The sequence below is a fragment of the Aspergillus foveolatus genome, assembly GCF_047715535.1.
Source record: "Aspergillus foveolatus strain CBS 279.81 unplaced genomic scaffold BDW70scaffold_14, whole genome shotgun sequence".
In the NCBI taxonomy this organism is placed as follows: Eukaryota; Fungi; Ascomycota; class Eurotiomycetes; order Eurotiales; family Aspergillaceae; genus Aspergillus; species Aspergillus foveolatus.
In genome coordinates this window covers 167,845-183,778 of record NW_027396078.1, presented here as the reverse complement: position 1 = coordinate 183,778, position 15,934 = coordinate 167,845, and the positions used below count along the sequence as shown (strand labels likewise).

The 15,934-nt window shown below is 49.6% G+C and overlaps 5 protein-coding genes across 5 annotated transcripts; 3 read left to right on the top strand and 2 right to left on the bottom strand.

Annotated features, from left to right (window-relative positions):
- Positions 1 to 262: 262 nt before the first annotated feature.
- On the top strand, positions 263 to 2,455 carry BDW70DRAFT_158413 (uncharacterized protein; the record flags this gene model as incomplete). The annotated part of the gene is made up of 1 exon (XM_073740512.1): positions 263 to 2,455. One exon carries the CDS (start codon positions 263 to 265, stop codon positions 2,453 to 2,455), a length of 2,193 nt encoding a protein of 730 aa, XP_073597613.1.
- A 2,617-nt stretch (positions 2,456 to 5,072) lies between these two features.
- On the top strand, positions 5,073 to 6,904 carry BDW70DRAFT_158412 (putative amino acid transporter; the record flags this gene model as incomplete). The annotated part of the gene is made up of 8 exons (XM_073740511.1): positions 5,073 to 5,224; positions 5,286 to 5,299; positions 5,364 to 5,436; positions 5,511 to 5,842; positions 5,909 to 6,267; positions 6,335 to 6,532; positions 6,610 to 6,753; positions 6,821 to 6,904. 8 exons carry the CDS (start codon positions 5,073 to 5,075, stop codon positions 6,902 to 6,904), a joined length of 1,356 nt encoding a protein of 451 aa, XP_073597612.1.
- A 3,819-nt stretch (positions 6,905 to 10,723) lies between these two features.
- Positions 10,724 to 12,102, top strand: BDW70DRAFT_166602 (aquaporin-like protein; the record flags this gene model as incomplete). The annotated part of the gene is made up of 2 exons (XM_073742031.1): positions 10,724 to 12,042; positions 12,084 to 12,102. The coding sequence occupies 2 exons, from the start codon at positions 10,724 to 10,726 to the stop codon at positions 12,100 to 12,102; spliced, it is 1,338 nt and encodes a 445-aa protein (XP_073597611.1).
- A 712-nt stretch (positions 12,103 to 12,814) lies between these two features.
- On the bottom strand, positions 12,815 to 13,959 carry BDW70DRAFT_133066 (MscL family protein). Its single transcript, XM_073736264.1, has 5 exons — positions 13,832 to 13,959; positions 13,632 to 13,775; positions 13,363 to 13,563; positions 13,123 to 13,267; positions 12,815 to 13,069 (listed from the first exon to the last, which is right to left on the bottom strand). Exons 2-5 carry the CDS (start codon positions 13,766 to 13,768, stop codon positions 13,001 to 13,003), a joined length of 552 nt encoding a protein of 183 aa, XP_073597610.1. The 5' UTR covers positions 13,769 to 13,775; positions 13,832 to 13,959; the 3' UTR covers positions 12,815 to 13,000.
- An 88-nt stretch (positions 13,960 to 14,047) lies between these two features.
- Positions 14,048 to 15,838, bottom strand: BDW70DRAFT_133065 (M20 family metallopeptidase). Its single transcript, XM_073736263.1, has 2 exons — positions 14,139 to 15,838; positions 14,048 to 14,091 (listed from the first exon to the last, which is right to left on the bottom strand). The coding sequence occupies exon 1, from the start codon at positions 15,766 to 15,768 to the stop codon at positions 14,434 to 14,436; it is 1,335 nt and encodes a 444-aa protein (XP_073597609.1). The 5' UTR covers positions 15,769 to 15,838; the 3' UTR covers positions 14,048 to 14,091; positions 14,139 to 14,433.
- Positions 15,839 to 15,934: the final 96 nt, after the last annotated feature.

Genomic DNA, 15,934 nt, shown 5'->3' with positions numbered 1-15,934 from the left:
AGTGATGTTTCCATTGCTATACGTGCCATCTCGTTTGTATAAATATGAAAGAGTATACTTGTGTAAAGTTTATACAAAGCAACCAAAGCAATCATAGTGCTTTATGTGCATGGCTATATAACTGATATGAAGAAAGCAGTAGCTAAGTTGATTATCAATAATACTTAAAGACCTTTCATTTTGATGCACATCATACTACCATGGTAGATACCAACTAATAGAAAGTACTAGAATTGACACAGGTAGCTCTCAACCATTCCAGATGTCTTCACAAGGAGACCTCCACGACGTCTCCGAGAACGAGGAGCAGGTCAGGCCCATTTCAATCAGCAAGCGGCAGGAGCACGCTCAGCCGGGAGGCCGGGTGTCCGTAATATCCCGTAGACAACCATCCATGGCGCCTGCGAACGGCGATGACGGAGGTTCACTGCGGCCTCTATACATCGGCAGACGGGGCAGAAACATCCGCCATCAATGTGCATCCCCCATTGCCTCTACAAGGGTTCCGTCCGTACACCATGAGGTACCTGGTGACGCACCGACACCACACGCAGAGTCTTCTGCACCGTATATGGCAAACGAAGCGCATGGGGGGACGGAGCCTTTTGCTAAACCATCTGTCTCTAATATACGGACGACTTCCGAAGGGGTCCCCAACAACAATGACCAGAGTTTTGCAGCTCAGAAATCTAGTATACCAAGACGACAGCCCTCTGGTCCTCAAGTGAATGAGGCTTCTACCAAACCGGGTGCAAACATTCAACAGTTATCCTGGGTCCTCCTGCATTCGGCAGCAAAAGCTGACGATAAATTTCCAGAGGAAGGGACCCGTACAACCCGACAGCCGCACTTTCAGGGCTCCATGCTTGATGCACTGGGCAAGCCAGATCAGGAGAAAATGGTTCCTCACAGGTCCTTCAAAGCTGGTTCTAGCCGCGAGTTTCGCACCCCTGTCAATGAAGAAGCAGACCTCCCTAGCAAGCGGCGAGTTCCAAGCCTTTGCCAATTGCGGCCGACGATCAATCGCGAGACTTATGATGCACTACATTGTCGTCGCACTGCCAGTATCAAGCCGAGGGCGTGGTCTCGGCCGTCTCCTGGTGATACTATTGGACCTCGCATAGATTCTGCTGCCAGTTCCTGTCACCTGTTAAGACCTGTTTGCATCCATGGAGAAGCAATCCTGCAGCACGAGAATAAAAGAGCTTGCAACCAAAATGAATCAGGGGAGCAGCAGGGTAGCAGTAAGTCCACGTCCAGCCCTCGTCTCTCGTCACGCGTTCCCAACGATGATTACATTGAGCAGCAGACCAAAGCCAAATGCGCACTTTGCGCTCGAAAGGAGTCTGAAGAGCAACGATCTCTCAGGTCGTCGGTCGCTAGCTCCAGGATTTCTTCAAAGATTCCTGTCATATCCATTGAGGAGGTAAAAGCCGTCTACGCCCGCCCCCCTGCGGGTTATCAAAACCAAGCCTCTGAACCGGAAGGTGACGGAGAAGCTACATTAATGGCGTTGTCTATACTGCTGAGCCATTCGTCCAAGGTTCCAGCTGCTTCGTCTCACCGTTCGCCTATATCGCCCAGGTATGAGTGCCAGGAGAATCAGTTCCCAGAATATACAGCATCGCGGAATTCAATCTGTGCGCGATGTGATTCTCGCTCATCATCGCGAGATGAATCGAACATCCACCCAGCATTCCGCGACAAACCTTACTTTGGCCCGTCCTCGCCGCACCACAAGACCAGTGCCGAGTCATTAGGCCAGCGCGGAACAGAGACGAAATCAGCCTCAAGCACGAACTCGCGGAAATGCAGCACAATGAATTCACTGTGCAGCGAGTGTCGCAATGTCCTGAAAGCCATCCGGCCTAACGTGAGTGACAGGTATCTCGGGTGCCGACCCAACATCCACCCCGTTATCGTCGAGTGTCTTCTAACTGGGACTTCTGATGACGCGATTGCCATTGTCCGAAACCTGCACAAACGTATCATCAGATATACAACGCGCCACTTCTACCTCCATGCAGCCGTTAGACGGTCAGCCATTCCAGGACGTAAATCAGGACACTGGTACGACATCACGACGGAAGGGCTACACCACTGTCGAGCCTGCTCTACATCCAGGCTTTACGACAACAAGGGTTCTGGGACGATTCAGATGGTGTTCTATTCGCCGTACTCGTGGGCAAAGAAACAGAAGAAAAAGAAACAGAAGCACATCAAGAAGACACACGTCAAGCTCCGCGAAATACAAATTCTTATGGACTTCCCCGGGCAGATTGAGAGGGCTGGCATGATCGAAAAGAAGATCTTTGAGTCGCTGCCGAAGAGTGTCAAGCTCATCAAGTTGGAGCATATTAGAGCCCACCATGCTCTGCACCGTCTGGAGTGGTGGGCTAGGACACATCCAATTCATCATCATACTACTGAAACTTCATGGGAACGCGGCGAGTAACCTAGGTCTAGAGAGCGTGAGCTGAATGGCCATACTAGAGTCGACCGTCCGAGTATTTCTCCAGGAAGCCAGAGCTTGATTATAGAGTGACCTGTCTCTCTCGTTGCGCCTTCGAATTTTCTTCCGAAAAACGTCGCGACCGTTTTATTGGTATATTAATTCGCTATTCGTGCATTGTTTGCCTTTCGGATGTTGGGTTTGTTCGTTGATTAGCGACGTGACATCAATGAATACGCAAAGAATTTTTTCAATTTTACCCACTCATTGTACTCTAAAACGAATCGAGTAAGCATGACCAAAAGAGGTAGCTCGAAGAATGTTTCGCTGTACCTATTCTCACCTAGCAACCTGCGGAATTTGCGGCATCCGTCTTGGGGTACGGTTTCGCACACCACTACTTAACTACCAGCGTATATGAGCGTCTGAATGTAAAAACCGCCAAACGACATCTTTAGTTACCACCGACATATAAGATTATAGGAATGGCTTGAGTCTGTCGACAGCTTCTTCAAATGTACAAAGTTAATGTTCTCCGGTTCGAAAAATTCTTCAGTTTCCCATACATTCCACATCATTTATACTATCCCTCCTTGCTTGATCATAGATATACTGTGTAGCATGGGCGTTAACTCTAAGCGGTACCCCCAAGATTTAAGTACTGAGGAAGAATATCTGGCTGGATGAAAAATGTTTCGTTTATCTTTGGCTTTCGTTGTCTTGACTAGGGCTCAATCTCAAGGATGACATATGAGTGCTATGTGCATCTGATTCTCTGTCTGCCTCTTCAGTGTGGTGAGAGCCAAAAGGGTGACCGATGAGCAGAGCAATTCTGAGGACGGTGAAGAGTGAATTAAACAAAGCCCAATCATAGTGCACAAAGCAAAGGCATGTCAATTAATGCCTGAACAGCATTATATGGATTCGAGGTTACTTCTTAGAGCAGTACAAGTCTTTGTTCCGATCCTGCTTATATAGCTTGCCAGCAAAGCTAGAATCGTCTATTTCCTGCGGTTACTGCTCTTTCCAACTACCAGCATCGATATAAATTCATTCAAATCCTGTTACAGCCTCGCGATCAACAACCGGAATGCCCTGCACTACGCCATCAACAATGTGCCCCTCCTGCGTGGCTACACTGCTCTCCATCCATCACAAATACCCCGAGTCTACAATCAGACCAATGACAGCCTCCATTTACCCAGTCTCATTTCGAGCAGTCTTCCTGGAGTCTGAGGTCCCATTTGACTACGCACTCAGGATATCGGACACCATCGAAGATACGGTCTTCGAAGTCTTTGCTGTGCGTATTCCAGTCCTTGCTTACAGCAATTTTGAGTCTCGGCCACGGGCTGGTAGCAAGATATGGGTCTCAATCCTGATTGAGCTTCCAGGTGCAGATGAGAGGGTGACTGAGACAATTATTCAAGGTGTTGCTAAGGGCTTGGAGGGGTGGCAGTGTCTTTCACCTCGTGCTGATGAGTGTCACGGGACATTCTGGTTAAGGTGGCATGAGGATCCTATGGGAATGTAGTGCAATAATGATGCATAATCTGCTTGCTCTAGAGCAAGGTGTAATATATAGTATGGAATTAGACCTGCCACTTTTTTTTTGTGAAGGATATTTAGAGATAACATTGCTAGATAGAGCATCCTCTAGTTTCCTTTATTAGTTTTTGAACACCAGATTATTGATATCGCCTTACATAGGCTAGATAGCTTTGGTTCGTATTGTCCCACGCTCGTATATGTTATAAACTTGAGAAGGGGTATCGCTGCCATGGATGGTGCGGCAAATGCCCCACCATGAGTTCACAGCGAGATATAAAACTCAGCACTTCAGTTGCTGTTCGGGGCTTCTTTTGCTACCTCTCTCTATGGACATGGAGGAGCTGTACCTTTGTCTGCCTGAAAGAAATCGCACGAGGTCGATCTCTCGTGCATGGAATAAGCGATGGTAGATTACGTATCGCCTTCTGGCAGCGACAGCGCTATCTCTTACCAGAGTTGTAAACCCAATGCCCTAGCATTCTTGGGCTCAACTCAAACTTTCAGACTCAGCCTTGATCCCGTAGACTCAGGAGCTGTGTAGCTATACAATTCGTGCGCGTCTTTCTGATTAAAAGGAAATGTCCTAGTGCTGGCACTTGGTGGCCTTGTGGACCACTCAAGGCTGCCCCAACCAAAACTGGACGGCTTGTTGGGCGCTAGGGTTTTAGAATTTTCGTGTCTCGCAGGTGCATGCACTCTATGCTCACAGACACCCCTGATTAAGCGCATTTATGCAGGCACGACCATAGCGTTAGTCATTATTGCGGCTACAGTCGGGGTGGAGCTCGATTTCCGTTAACTAATGGTTATCTAATAGATCCCCGGGCCAAGCTTCTCATTGGGAGATGCTTAACTACACACAAGAAGGCTTGAATTTTCTGCAACTTTTTTTTACCATTAATTATTACACTATCTTGCGTTGTTGCGTTGATAAGCTGTCTCACGCGGGGCGCGTTTTGCAAATCTGGCCGAGTTCCGGGGTTGGTGCGGCTATTAAGAGTTTTATTTTCGCCAGACAAGAGAATTTTGGCCCAGAAGACTTCATCTGCACTCACTCAGACCCGGCAGAATGAGCCATGACAAAGTCAGCACGGTCCCTGGTCCATTGGGCGAAGAGTCAGGATGGAGGGAAGAGGACGAGAAGGCCCAGATGCCGCGTTACGTGGACGCATTTGGAGATGAGTCCAACGCAGAAGTCAAGTACAAAACTATGGAGTGGTGGTAAGTCTAGAGCTTCAAATAGGCTGAAAGCGTTTGTCTTACAAGTATGGCCCGATTACAGGCAGACTGGGATGTGTAAGTTCATGGCATCTCTTTTGCATCCAGCGGGCGGAGCAATATCTAATCCTGGCAAACCTAGTTATGATCGCCGAATCAGTATCGCTCGGTGTTCTGTCATTGCCAGCGACTCTTGCCCAGCTGGGGCTTGCTCCGTAAGTGTGCTGGAGAGACGTCTATAGACGTCCCTGGACCGATACTGACCACGCGAGCTAACGGTTCATCCTAGCGCACTTGTCTTGATCATTGGACTGGGACTCCTCGCAACGTACACAGGCTATGTTATTGGACAGTTCCATCAGCGCTATCCCCACGTCCAAAATCTGGCCGACGCTGGTGATGTCTTGCTTGGTGCATTCGGACGGGAGCTCTTCGGCATTGGCCAACTCCTCTTCTCCATCTTCATCATGGGCAGCCACATCTTGACCTTCAGCGTCATGATGAACACCATTACTGAGCATGGCACCTGCACTATGGTTTTCACGACTGTTGGATTCGTCATCTGCATGCTCGGCTCGCTTCCCCGTACCATGAAGAACATGACCTATATCTCCTGCATGTGTACGTGCATCCGTTCCTCTCTCCAGAGCATATAACATACTGACGGCTCAACTTTGACGGGTTCAGCCTTTGCCAGTATCTTTACTGCCGTCATAATCACCATGGTTGGTGTTGGAGTCCAGGGCCGCGCAGCTACCACCCTAAAGGCCACCGTCGACACCGACCTTTTCCATGCCTTTACCGCCGTGACCAATATCGTGTTCGCCTACTGCGCCCACGTGGCGTTCTTTGGTCTTTTGGCTGAAATGAGAGAGCCCAGGGACTTTCCCAAGGCTCTGTACATGCTGCAGACATTTGAGATCATCTTCTACACCATTGCCGCCGTCGTAATCTACTACTATGCCGGCCAGACGGTCGATTCGCCTGCGCTGGGTTCTGCAGGCCCCGTGCTGAAAAAAGTGGCGTACGGTATTGCCATCCCTACGGTACGTCTAACGCCCTCTCTACTAGGTTATTTCTCTTTATTCTGAATTTGCAACTAATCAATCCCAGATTGTCGGCGCCGGCGTGGTCAACGGCCACATTGGCCTCAAGTACATCTACGTCCGCCTTTTCCGCGGAACAGACCGCATGCATCGCAGGGATTTCGTGTCGGTTGGCTCTTGGATTGCCATCGGCTTGACCTGCTGGATCATTGCCTGGATTATTGCGGACGCGATCCCGGTCTTCAGCGACCTGCTCAGTCTTATCGTAAGTCTTGCTACAGCTGTGATCCGCCCAATTATGTGATTTCCCGTAACTAATGCTTTCCTGTTCTTCCATCGCAGAGCTCTCTTTTCGCCAGTTGGTTTAGCTACGGACTTGGTGGTGTATACTGGCTGCACATCAACTACGGGAAGTGGTTCTCTTCGCCCAGAAAGATCTGCCTCGCTATCATAAACGTGCTGATTGTTCTTATTGGCGGGTGCATGGTGAGTAACCTTATCAAAGTCGTCACAAATATATCATCTGCAGTTACTGACCGATTGTTTACTACAGTGCGGCCTCGGTCTGTATGTCTCTGGCAAGGCAATTCATGATGATGCTTCTACCAACACGTTCTCCTGCGCCAGCAATGCATAATCGCAGGTTCTGAGCATATTGCCCGTCTATGGTAAGGATCAGGGTATACGCTTGACGTTTTCTACTATATCAGGTATTTATTGTGGACCACGATACAATTATAATACAGATACGCACAGGAAATAATGAAGGCAGTCCTGAAATTTGCAATACGTTCCTAGAGAGCTATTGGTTGATAAGAGATATAGTGATTAATTGAGATAATACTCCACTAGACATAAGTATACTGGTTCTAAGTAACTTCGCTAAGGAAAACTCAGCCACAGCCGCTACAGTACCGTTGGCTCTTCCGCATATGTTCTTAGCAAACCAAAGGGTGTTGCAGGAGGCTTTGGCATAAACAATGTACCTTCAATAACTCCAGCAATGCTGGCAAAGGAAGTGTTCTTATATTTACTATAGTTTGTCTTATTTCTGAAAGGATAGCCACTTACTCGTTCAAGTAATTTATAAGCCAGGCGAGGGAGTAGAGATAAAAATTCTTTAATTCAACTACATTAGAAAGCATATTACTGAAGCTTCACACAAGAATCGTGTAGAAAAAGTCCTGCTGGGCAGTAGTATCAACGACATTAAAAATCCGACTATTCCATACACACTACAAAGTTTCCTTAAATTATTCCTGAGACTCATTATGGGACAATGCATTTAAATCTATGTGCTGCTGGAAGCGCGAAGGAAGATTGAGCATATACTTGCAGACCTGCGAGGGCGTTCTAATTATTGATTTCAAACCCCCTGCGGAAGGCGAGAGCAGGCGATTGATATTGTCTAATCACGTCTTTTGAACTCGCTCATTATGATGAAACCTGCGGAAGCAGCGAGATGTTAGAGCACGATTTGAGAAGTGATCAATCGTGAACCAGTTTGTGTATTACGGAATAATAACTTCCAAGCATTACATGCCGGCCATTGAATATTTACAGAATCACCGCATAAATTTTTTATCATATGCTGCACGATGGGATTAGATGAGGTCGGTGACATTATTTCTGTAGAGTTGGTATATCCCTTTTACATAGGCGAAGAAGCCTCCGGGATAGAGTACAAGACTTCGTTTACAGCCTGATGAATCAGCGGCCGAAGAATGAAGTCATCTTGTCTGAAAAACGAACCTGGTCGTATGATGGGATAGTCATGCTGTGAGGATATATGCTCGCAACATCGATGGTCTTCCTCTCGAGCATGCATTATTAACTAGGACCAGCTGATGCTATTGGTGTGTATCTCGAAAATCATCACTGACAAAAGATACAGACTGTGTTCAGTATGTTTGAGTAATGGCAGAGCCTTGCTTGCAGCCAGGTGAAACATAAGGACCGCTCATCGCATCATGATGCCAGTGTCGCCCAACAGCATAAGGGCAATATTCGAATACGAGTGATTCGGCAGAGCAGCTGTGTCCCAATTAATACGTACTGTCAAATAATATTTCTCGAAAGTGACTTATTGGGCTTTATTGATTTACTCGGGCAGGGCAGCCGACAAATCACCTGAGTATTTTATGTCGTAGCTGCCAGACACAATTGACCAGAATCCTCGCCCATTTCCACGGCAGTCCTGATGGCCTTTCGACATGCAAGTGTTCAATAACCTGGTATCAGTTCAAGCCTGCAGCAGACTATAGTTTTGAAGTGGTCACTCCATCATTCCATTTTTGTACTTTATATGCATCTATAATTTTTTGGTGGCTAGGCGCGTAACGATAAATGTGGAAGTGGAGCTATAAGCAGTCCGATTCAACCAGTTGTTTCTGGTTTTAGGATAAGTCGAGGATATTTCAGTTTTGTCAAACAGGTGATATCAAATCTGAACCAGCGTTTGGCGGCTGATTGGACAGATAGTTAATATGTATTTCTTCGTGCTTTTTTACCCCCTATCTGTGAGACGGCGAGGATGTTAGGGCTTTGGGTGAGGCATGAAGAGTTTCTTTTCCGCCTTGACAGTGTCGGATATCTCATAGACTCAGAGGTGCAAGGTGTCTCCGTTTGCACCACCCCGCTATGCAATCGGATCAATATTGAAATCGTTTGATCAGTGTGTATTTATAGTTGATGCTCATCGAAGTTACTCCTAGTTCTTTAGATAATTAATGCACTTGACGATCTACTCGTTGACATACTAAACGACAGCCAGTGCCGGAATATGGGTGAGCATAAAAGTGATGTGTATTGGAGTACTGCTAGCATATATATTCCCAGGATCCGGCCCTATTATATGTTCCAAACACGAAATCCCGCCATCCAAATCAAAATTTGCCCTCTTAGGGAAGCATGCGAAGCATGCAGCACAGAGACGGGCACTGCGGAGTCAGAATATGCCACACTGTCTACTCAGAGTACGTTGCCAGCAGCCTTGCCCCGCTATACCCCGCCATTTCTTTCCCCAAAATGGTTCCATTCTAATGAAGTCTCCAATAAGCCGTGGCAATGAAACCCTCCATGTCTAGTGCTTGACCAGCTTGCTCTTGCAAGGTTTCTCGCTGATGTCTGCATGCCACATAACCGTCAACATTTAACCAAAATCTGATAGTATCTGAAATTACAATGATGAGAGCTCCTGGTAAAATCTCCGTAGAGGCACATACAATGGCCAGGGTGTATCCTACAGTTGATGTCTCGCGGAGCCACTGCAACGTTTGTAGAGAGGTCCATCCCAGCCGAACGCTTGTAGATACGTAGGTGATACGTGTAAATTCAATGCGATATGGTGTCTTGGATTGTTGGATACCCCTACCTACCGAGATATGAATACCATCGGCCCATGCCCGCCAATGAACGCCCCCTGTCGGAACAGAGGAGCTCAAAACCTCAATGGTGGGACTTCATCGCGGCAGTAGCATACATATTCTGCACGAGCGGATGCCATCCTTCATTGGTTCGCTAATGTCACAATAACATCAACTCCTAGCCCGTTAGCACATTGGCTAAAGCGAGACGGGATATCTGCAGCAGTCTATAACTGGAAGGGACCATCGTCAGGGTAATTTCGAAAGGTGCAGCTCTAATCAATCGCCTTTCCCAAACTCTTTTACTATTGTGATCCAAACCTGACCTTGAGCTGGACCATGAGTAAGGAGGTAGCGGGGAATTCATCCCGGCGCCCTGGCAAACTTAGAAGGATATGACAGCAAGCCATCCGGCAAGCCGCGTTTCGCCCGAGCTTCTAATCAGAATTCAGGGCCGGATTCCGCCAATCGGACACGATTCCAGACCGATGAGTCGGCGGTGGAGCCTTATCAAAAGCATGATGGCGTCATATATCAGGGCTCCTTGACTTCGTGGTACTACCGTCCCTTTCTAGGCTGCGCATATCAGCACAGTAGGTAATCAGTAGCTAATCAGGGTTTTATGACAGTTCGCCCTTACCAACTTTGACATCCTAGTACGATCCAACTAGGTCCTGAACTCGGCTCTCAGGCCGTTGATCTTGACCTATCGTTTGCGTCAGACTTTTTAGCCGAAGCGATTGTTTCGCTCGTAGCCTATTACCCTGTAAGAGGTAGGCCTGCGTTGGCCACCGCGCTGCGAAAGGGGTCAAAGTCAAGAACCGATGTTTATGGCCTGGTAATGCGGGCTCTATTGGGCTCATCTGTTAGAAAAACTCTTCCGGTCGAGACTCCTTTCTCTGTCAGTTGGCCGGGATAGGGCCCGATTCGGTGACTGCCCAGTGATGTAATGCTCCACCCTCATCCAACAGAAAATACTGACATAGGAATATAAAACGCGTATAGACCCTGCGAGCTCATTGGACTCTTAGTGTCATAAACCCCAAACTCTTCTCGAATTTCCCGGTGTTCCCCTTCTCCGCGAATATACCATGTCGCGGCAGCACACTGCGTCCTCGCGTGACCGCAACGATACTTCGACGTCTCAAACCAGACCGCGACTGGATGTTCGTGCTGGCAATGCCAATAGCAGCGGTCTCAACAGTTCGGCGTTGAACGCCAACCCAGCCACATCAAACCACAGTTCCGACCGCACCATCTCGCAGAACACGTTTCAGACGCAAGCCGACGGCAGCGGCGGGAACCCGACGCTCTACTCACTGGCCGGGCCACAGTATAGCCGCAACCAGGGTGTTGCGTACATCGACCCGAACTACCGAGCGCACAATCCGAACTATGGGAAGGCGCAGGATGCACCAGTCTGGAGTCTGACATCACCATTGCCCCACGTTGTCCGAAATGGGCGCTGGGGCAAGAGGAAGAAGCCACCACAAGACCGACCGGAAGAAGGGAATACTCAAGATGGGGGGGAGGGAACAGGAGGAACCTACTCGCGCCCCAACGCGAACGCACCGCGCCCGCCGGCGGCCGAAGAAGCACCGGCCTTCGAGCCTCCGAACCGGGCGGACGAAGAGGGCAAGGCGGAAGCTCAGGAGGCGACAGATGACAATCGGGATTTCTTCAACCACTGGGGCAAGATGCGGCATTATGTACGCCAGGAACTGGCCGAGTGGCTGGGGACGACCGTTGCCATGCTGCTCGGCCTTTGCGCGGGACTGTCCACATTCACTTCGTCCAACCAGGCAGGTTCGTTCCCGTCGCTCGCAGCGGCTTGGGGGTTTGGGTTCATGGTCGCCATCTACCTTGCTGGTGGTATCTCTGGTGGTCACCTGAATCCTGCAATCACAATATCCATGTGGATATGGCGTGGGTTTCCGGCGCGCAGATGCCTCACCTATACGATTGCGCAGGTCATCGGCGCTATCACGGCCGCGGGAATCGCATATGCTCTTTATCACGATGCCATCGTGCAGCTCGCTGCATCAAGCCAAGTCCCTCAGTCCCAGACGGATGCGAAGCAGGCGATGGTGGTGACGCCGAAGCCTTTCGTCCAGCCCGTTGCCTCTTTCTTCACCGAATTCGTCGGCTCAGCTATCCTGATCGGCACAATATTGGCATTGGGTGATGACTCCAATGCTCCGCCCGGCGCCGGTATGCAAGCCTTCATTATCGGCATCATGATCGCTGTCCTTATTCTTGCCCTCGGCTACACCACCGGCGGCTGTTTCAATCCAGCACGCGATTTCGGCGCACGCCTGGTCACTGTTATGGCAGGCTGGGGCGGCCAGATGTTCACCGAGTACCATATCTGGTGGCTCTGGGGCCCGTGGGTGGCCGATATCCTTGGGGGGTTGTTTGGGGGATTCATGTATGATCTTATCATCTTCACAGGTGGCGAGAGTCCGATTAATTATCCGCCACGACGGCGCAAGAGGGCGTTTATTCTCAAGAACCGCAATGCGAGGGAGCGCATGGGGGTGGGCCAGGATAAGATTCCGGATTTGGAGAGGGCGGCACAGGAGTTTGAATAGACGCTCGCTCCAAGAATCCAACTGTGGTTTCTTGAATAGAAGCTTTCTGGTTGAAATGGGTTTAAACCTGAGATAATATACGGTTATGAGTACACGGCATAGCGCGGCGTCGGATTGGTTTTAAAAACATTTTATTGCTTACATATTTATACCTTGAGATATTATACACGGTCCATCTCAGTTGCTTTGGCCTATCCTGAACCTACCTTAATGCTTGTTTATAATTCATTCCACTCCAGTATTTGAACAAACAACCATCCATCAGAATAATACCATGACTGCATTGATACGGGCTGGACTACCCAGGCTATATGACTCGCTGTTCTGTTTTCGCCTCGGCTGTCTAAGAAATCAGGTTCGCGATTCAAGTCCGATTGGGGGCTATGGGCAGCATGTATTCGCAGCCAAGTCTGGTGAGTGCCTGATAGGCGAGGTAGGTGAGATATGCCAGGGATACTGCATGGCCGGTCCTTATAATGTTTATGCTATAGGCCCTCATCAGACTGGTACATTAGAGATCCGTAATTTATTATGGTAGACAGATAATAAACATATAAAATTTAGGTTTCATTAGGAGTCGAAGTTCTATACATTTTATCATCCACGGTCCTGATAATCAAATACTGGTAATCCTCAGCAGAGTTAGTTCGGTTGTGGATGTCAGCCAAACAGACGAGAGAAGTAAATAAACCGCAGCCATTCCTAAAATACTGTCAACTATCCAACCCTTATAAGCACCTACCCTTCATCAAAGAACTCTATTCCCAACCCAGTCCTCTAAGACGAGTCGGCATGGACGTCCTCCCTTCCATCTTGCCAGCTAGAGCAGTTGACACATCGTAACGCCTATTGCCAAATATTAGTGCCGTTCGCTCAAGCATAGGAAACGGAAAGGTTACCTTCTCACTGATCCATTTCCGACAATAGCGGCACTTCACGCTCCTCTTGATGATCTTGTCATGCGAGGCAAACATGTAGATTTGCGCCAATGTGTAAAGCGTCAAGCTGATTCCGAGGAAGTTGACCACTTGTTCAAGAAAGAGACTATCAACCTATCAGCCGTTGAAATTCTCTGCTAATATACCTATCCAACTAGACAGTATGCAAAGTAGGACCGGCTCTCAGCGGGGTGGACAGACCCATACGCCAAAACAAGCGCCCCGTCATCCCACGCCTGCTCGAGGGTATTGTACCCGCCCATCTCGTCGTAGTTTGGTCCTTTCGAGAGCACAGCGAACATTGCGTTCATGTTACGATTGATAAAGGGGAGGAGCGAGATCACCGGGAGAACAATGTCTGTGACGAAAGAGCTAACCACGCTGTTGAAGGCTTGTGCGATTCTATCCACCGCGTCAGTACAACCGAGCTGACCATAGGGGTGAAAAGTGCGTTTGATGGGGAGGGCTACATCAGACCCAGCGCGACCTCAAGGACATTATCCCTGGCTGCGAAATCAATAAACCCGTCCCAGGCGCGGTGGATATGGGATTTTGCTTCGCCGCCAAAGCGGGTTATCTTCGAGGTGCGTTCTTCCAGACCGCGCATCTTGAAGCTCACTAATGATCAGGAATAGATCTGATGGATGGAATACTGATATTGATGGCTTACTTTGATAGAAAAGTGGAAGACGAAAAATGAACTGTTGGGATTAGAGTCGGGTTTGGAGTCGGGTTTTGAGGACATGAAATGATGACGTAGTTGCGGCTAGGAACGTGGCTTTGGCACGATCATCGAGGCGCATTTCACGTCCCTAAGGTTGGTGCCTAATTAGTTCTATTGTGAGCTGACATTTGATATAAGTTAATTACATTGGTATACCAGGATTGTGAGTCGAACCTAGTGTCCCTTTTAAGCACGCGGCGTGGCCGGTACGGTTTATATGTGCCAGATGTATGCAGATATCTAACCCGATCAGATATTGTTGCAGCTGCCCCATATCAGGCAGTAAATACCAGGCCAGACGCAGCTTTCAGAGCCAATCTTCTCAGCCGGGCACGGTCATGGGCCCTCATATCACCGACTGGACCAGACCAGGTCCGGAACGACCATTAGCAGGGTCCATCCAGGGCTGGCAAAGTCACATGTATCAGCATCCCTGTACTCCATGGCGTTAAAATTAGTTATACTCGACAAGAACATGTCCCGCCGCATTTCTCAGACGATACTCTAATATAGCATTCGCATTGACATGCTGCCTCTTGCCCTATCAATCAATCCCCCCGGCATAAGAACGTCAAAGCACCTACAGCCAACGCCTCGGCCCCGGCCTTGAGTGTTGGCTGGATAGCGGGCGCAAAGCGCGCCGAATGATTGCCTGGAATCTCGCCCTCCTTCCCATCCTTGACGAGCGCATCCCAGAGATCTCGGTCGATTCCACCCAGAAACCAAAAACAAGATGGTCTACCACGGGCCGTCGCCAGGATCGAAAAGTCCTCTGCAACCATCGTGCGCGGGGTGTCCGGATCAAAATCCGCGCCAAAGTGTGCCGAGAATGACCCGGCTAGTTTGGAAGCAAGCGCACCCTCGTTTACTGTGGGAGGAAACCGTCTCGTCGGCGTGAAGATTGGGTCCTTTGGTGAGCCGGACGCCATACACTCCGCCATCACGATCCGCTTCACCGCGCCCACGATCTTTTCTCTCGTTTCGAGCGAGACGGAGCGAAAGTCGATCCCGATCTCCGCTTTATCAGAGATGACGTTCTCCGTCTGCCCAGCCTGCAGACTTCCCACGGTAAGTACGCCCACGTCGTCGGGGTCAAGCTCTCTCGAGACGACGCCTTGCAATCGGACCACGATATGCGCTGCAAGGAGCACCGGGTCGACAGTTGTATGCGGGAGGGAGCCATGCCCGCCTCGGCCGAAGACGGTGATCTTCATGCTATCGGCGGCGGCCATGATGGTTCCCGTTCTGCAATTAATGGTCCCGGCGCGCAGCCGCATGACATGCTGACCGAGAACAATGTCGGGAACGGGGATCTTGTCGTATAGCCCGTCGTTGACCATTGCCTGGGCGCCGGCGCCACGCTCCTCATTGGGCTGGAAGAGGACAACCAGAGTCCCGCTCCACCTATCGCGGACACGGACCAGCTGCTCGGCGGCTGCGAGGAGAGCGGTGATATGCATATCGTGTCCGCAGGCGTGCATGACAGGCTTTGAGACCCCGCCAGCGTCGGTCACAGTTGCGGTGCTGGCGTAGGGGAGACCCGTCTCCTCCTTGACGGGAAGAGCGTCCATGTCTGCGCGGAGGAGGACTGTCTTGCCCGGGCCATTTCTGAGAACCCCGACGAGACCGAAGCCACCGATACCGGTGTGGATCTCGTACGCATTGAAGGACGCAAGATGGTCGGCAATCTTCTGAGAGGTGCGCTGCTCTTGGAGGGAGAGTTCTGGGCTGGCGTGGAAATGCTTGTAGAGAGACTCGTAGGGCACCAGATCCAGAGGGGAGGACCGCAGGATCTCTGAGATCAGTGTAGCTGTCTGGGCCATGGTGGGAGTAGTTGGTCGACGTTTTTGCTGGTGATTGTCACTGTGTTGGTGATGGATCATTCTCTCAGCCTTCACCGCGGGAAACGACGAGCTTATAAAGTGTACTAATACGTGCTTGGAGTGTGGGGCAGACTGGAGAGTAAGCTGATGAGTCATTTGTATAGTATAACTAACCAACTCCCAGCTAGTTTATGCTCTTTAATAATACCCAGATCTCACTGCCAAG

Coding starts and splice junctions, on each gene's coding strand:
- BDW70DRAFT_133066 (XM_073736264.1), bottom strand. CDS start 13,768: ATGCGCGGTCTGGAAGAACGCACCTCGAAGATAACCCGCTTTGGCGGC. Junction 13,564..13,631: donor GAGGTCGCGCTGGGTCTGAT/GTAGCCCTCCCC, acceptor CGCGGTGGATAG/AATCGCACAAGCCTTCAACA. Junction 13,070..13,122: donor GGAAATGGATCAGTGAGAAG/GTAACCTTTCCG, acceptor ATTTGGCAATAG/GCGTTACGATGTGTCAACTG.
- BDW70DRAFT_133065 (XM_073736263.1), bottom strand. CDS start 15,768: ATGATCCATCACCAACACAGTGACAATCACCAGCAAAAACGTCGACCA.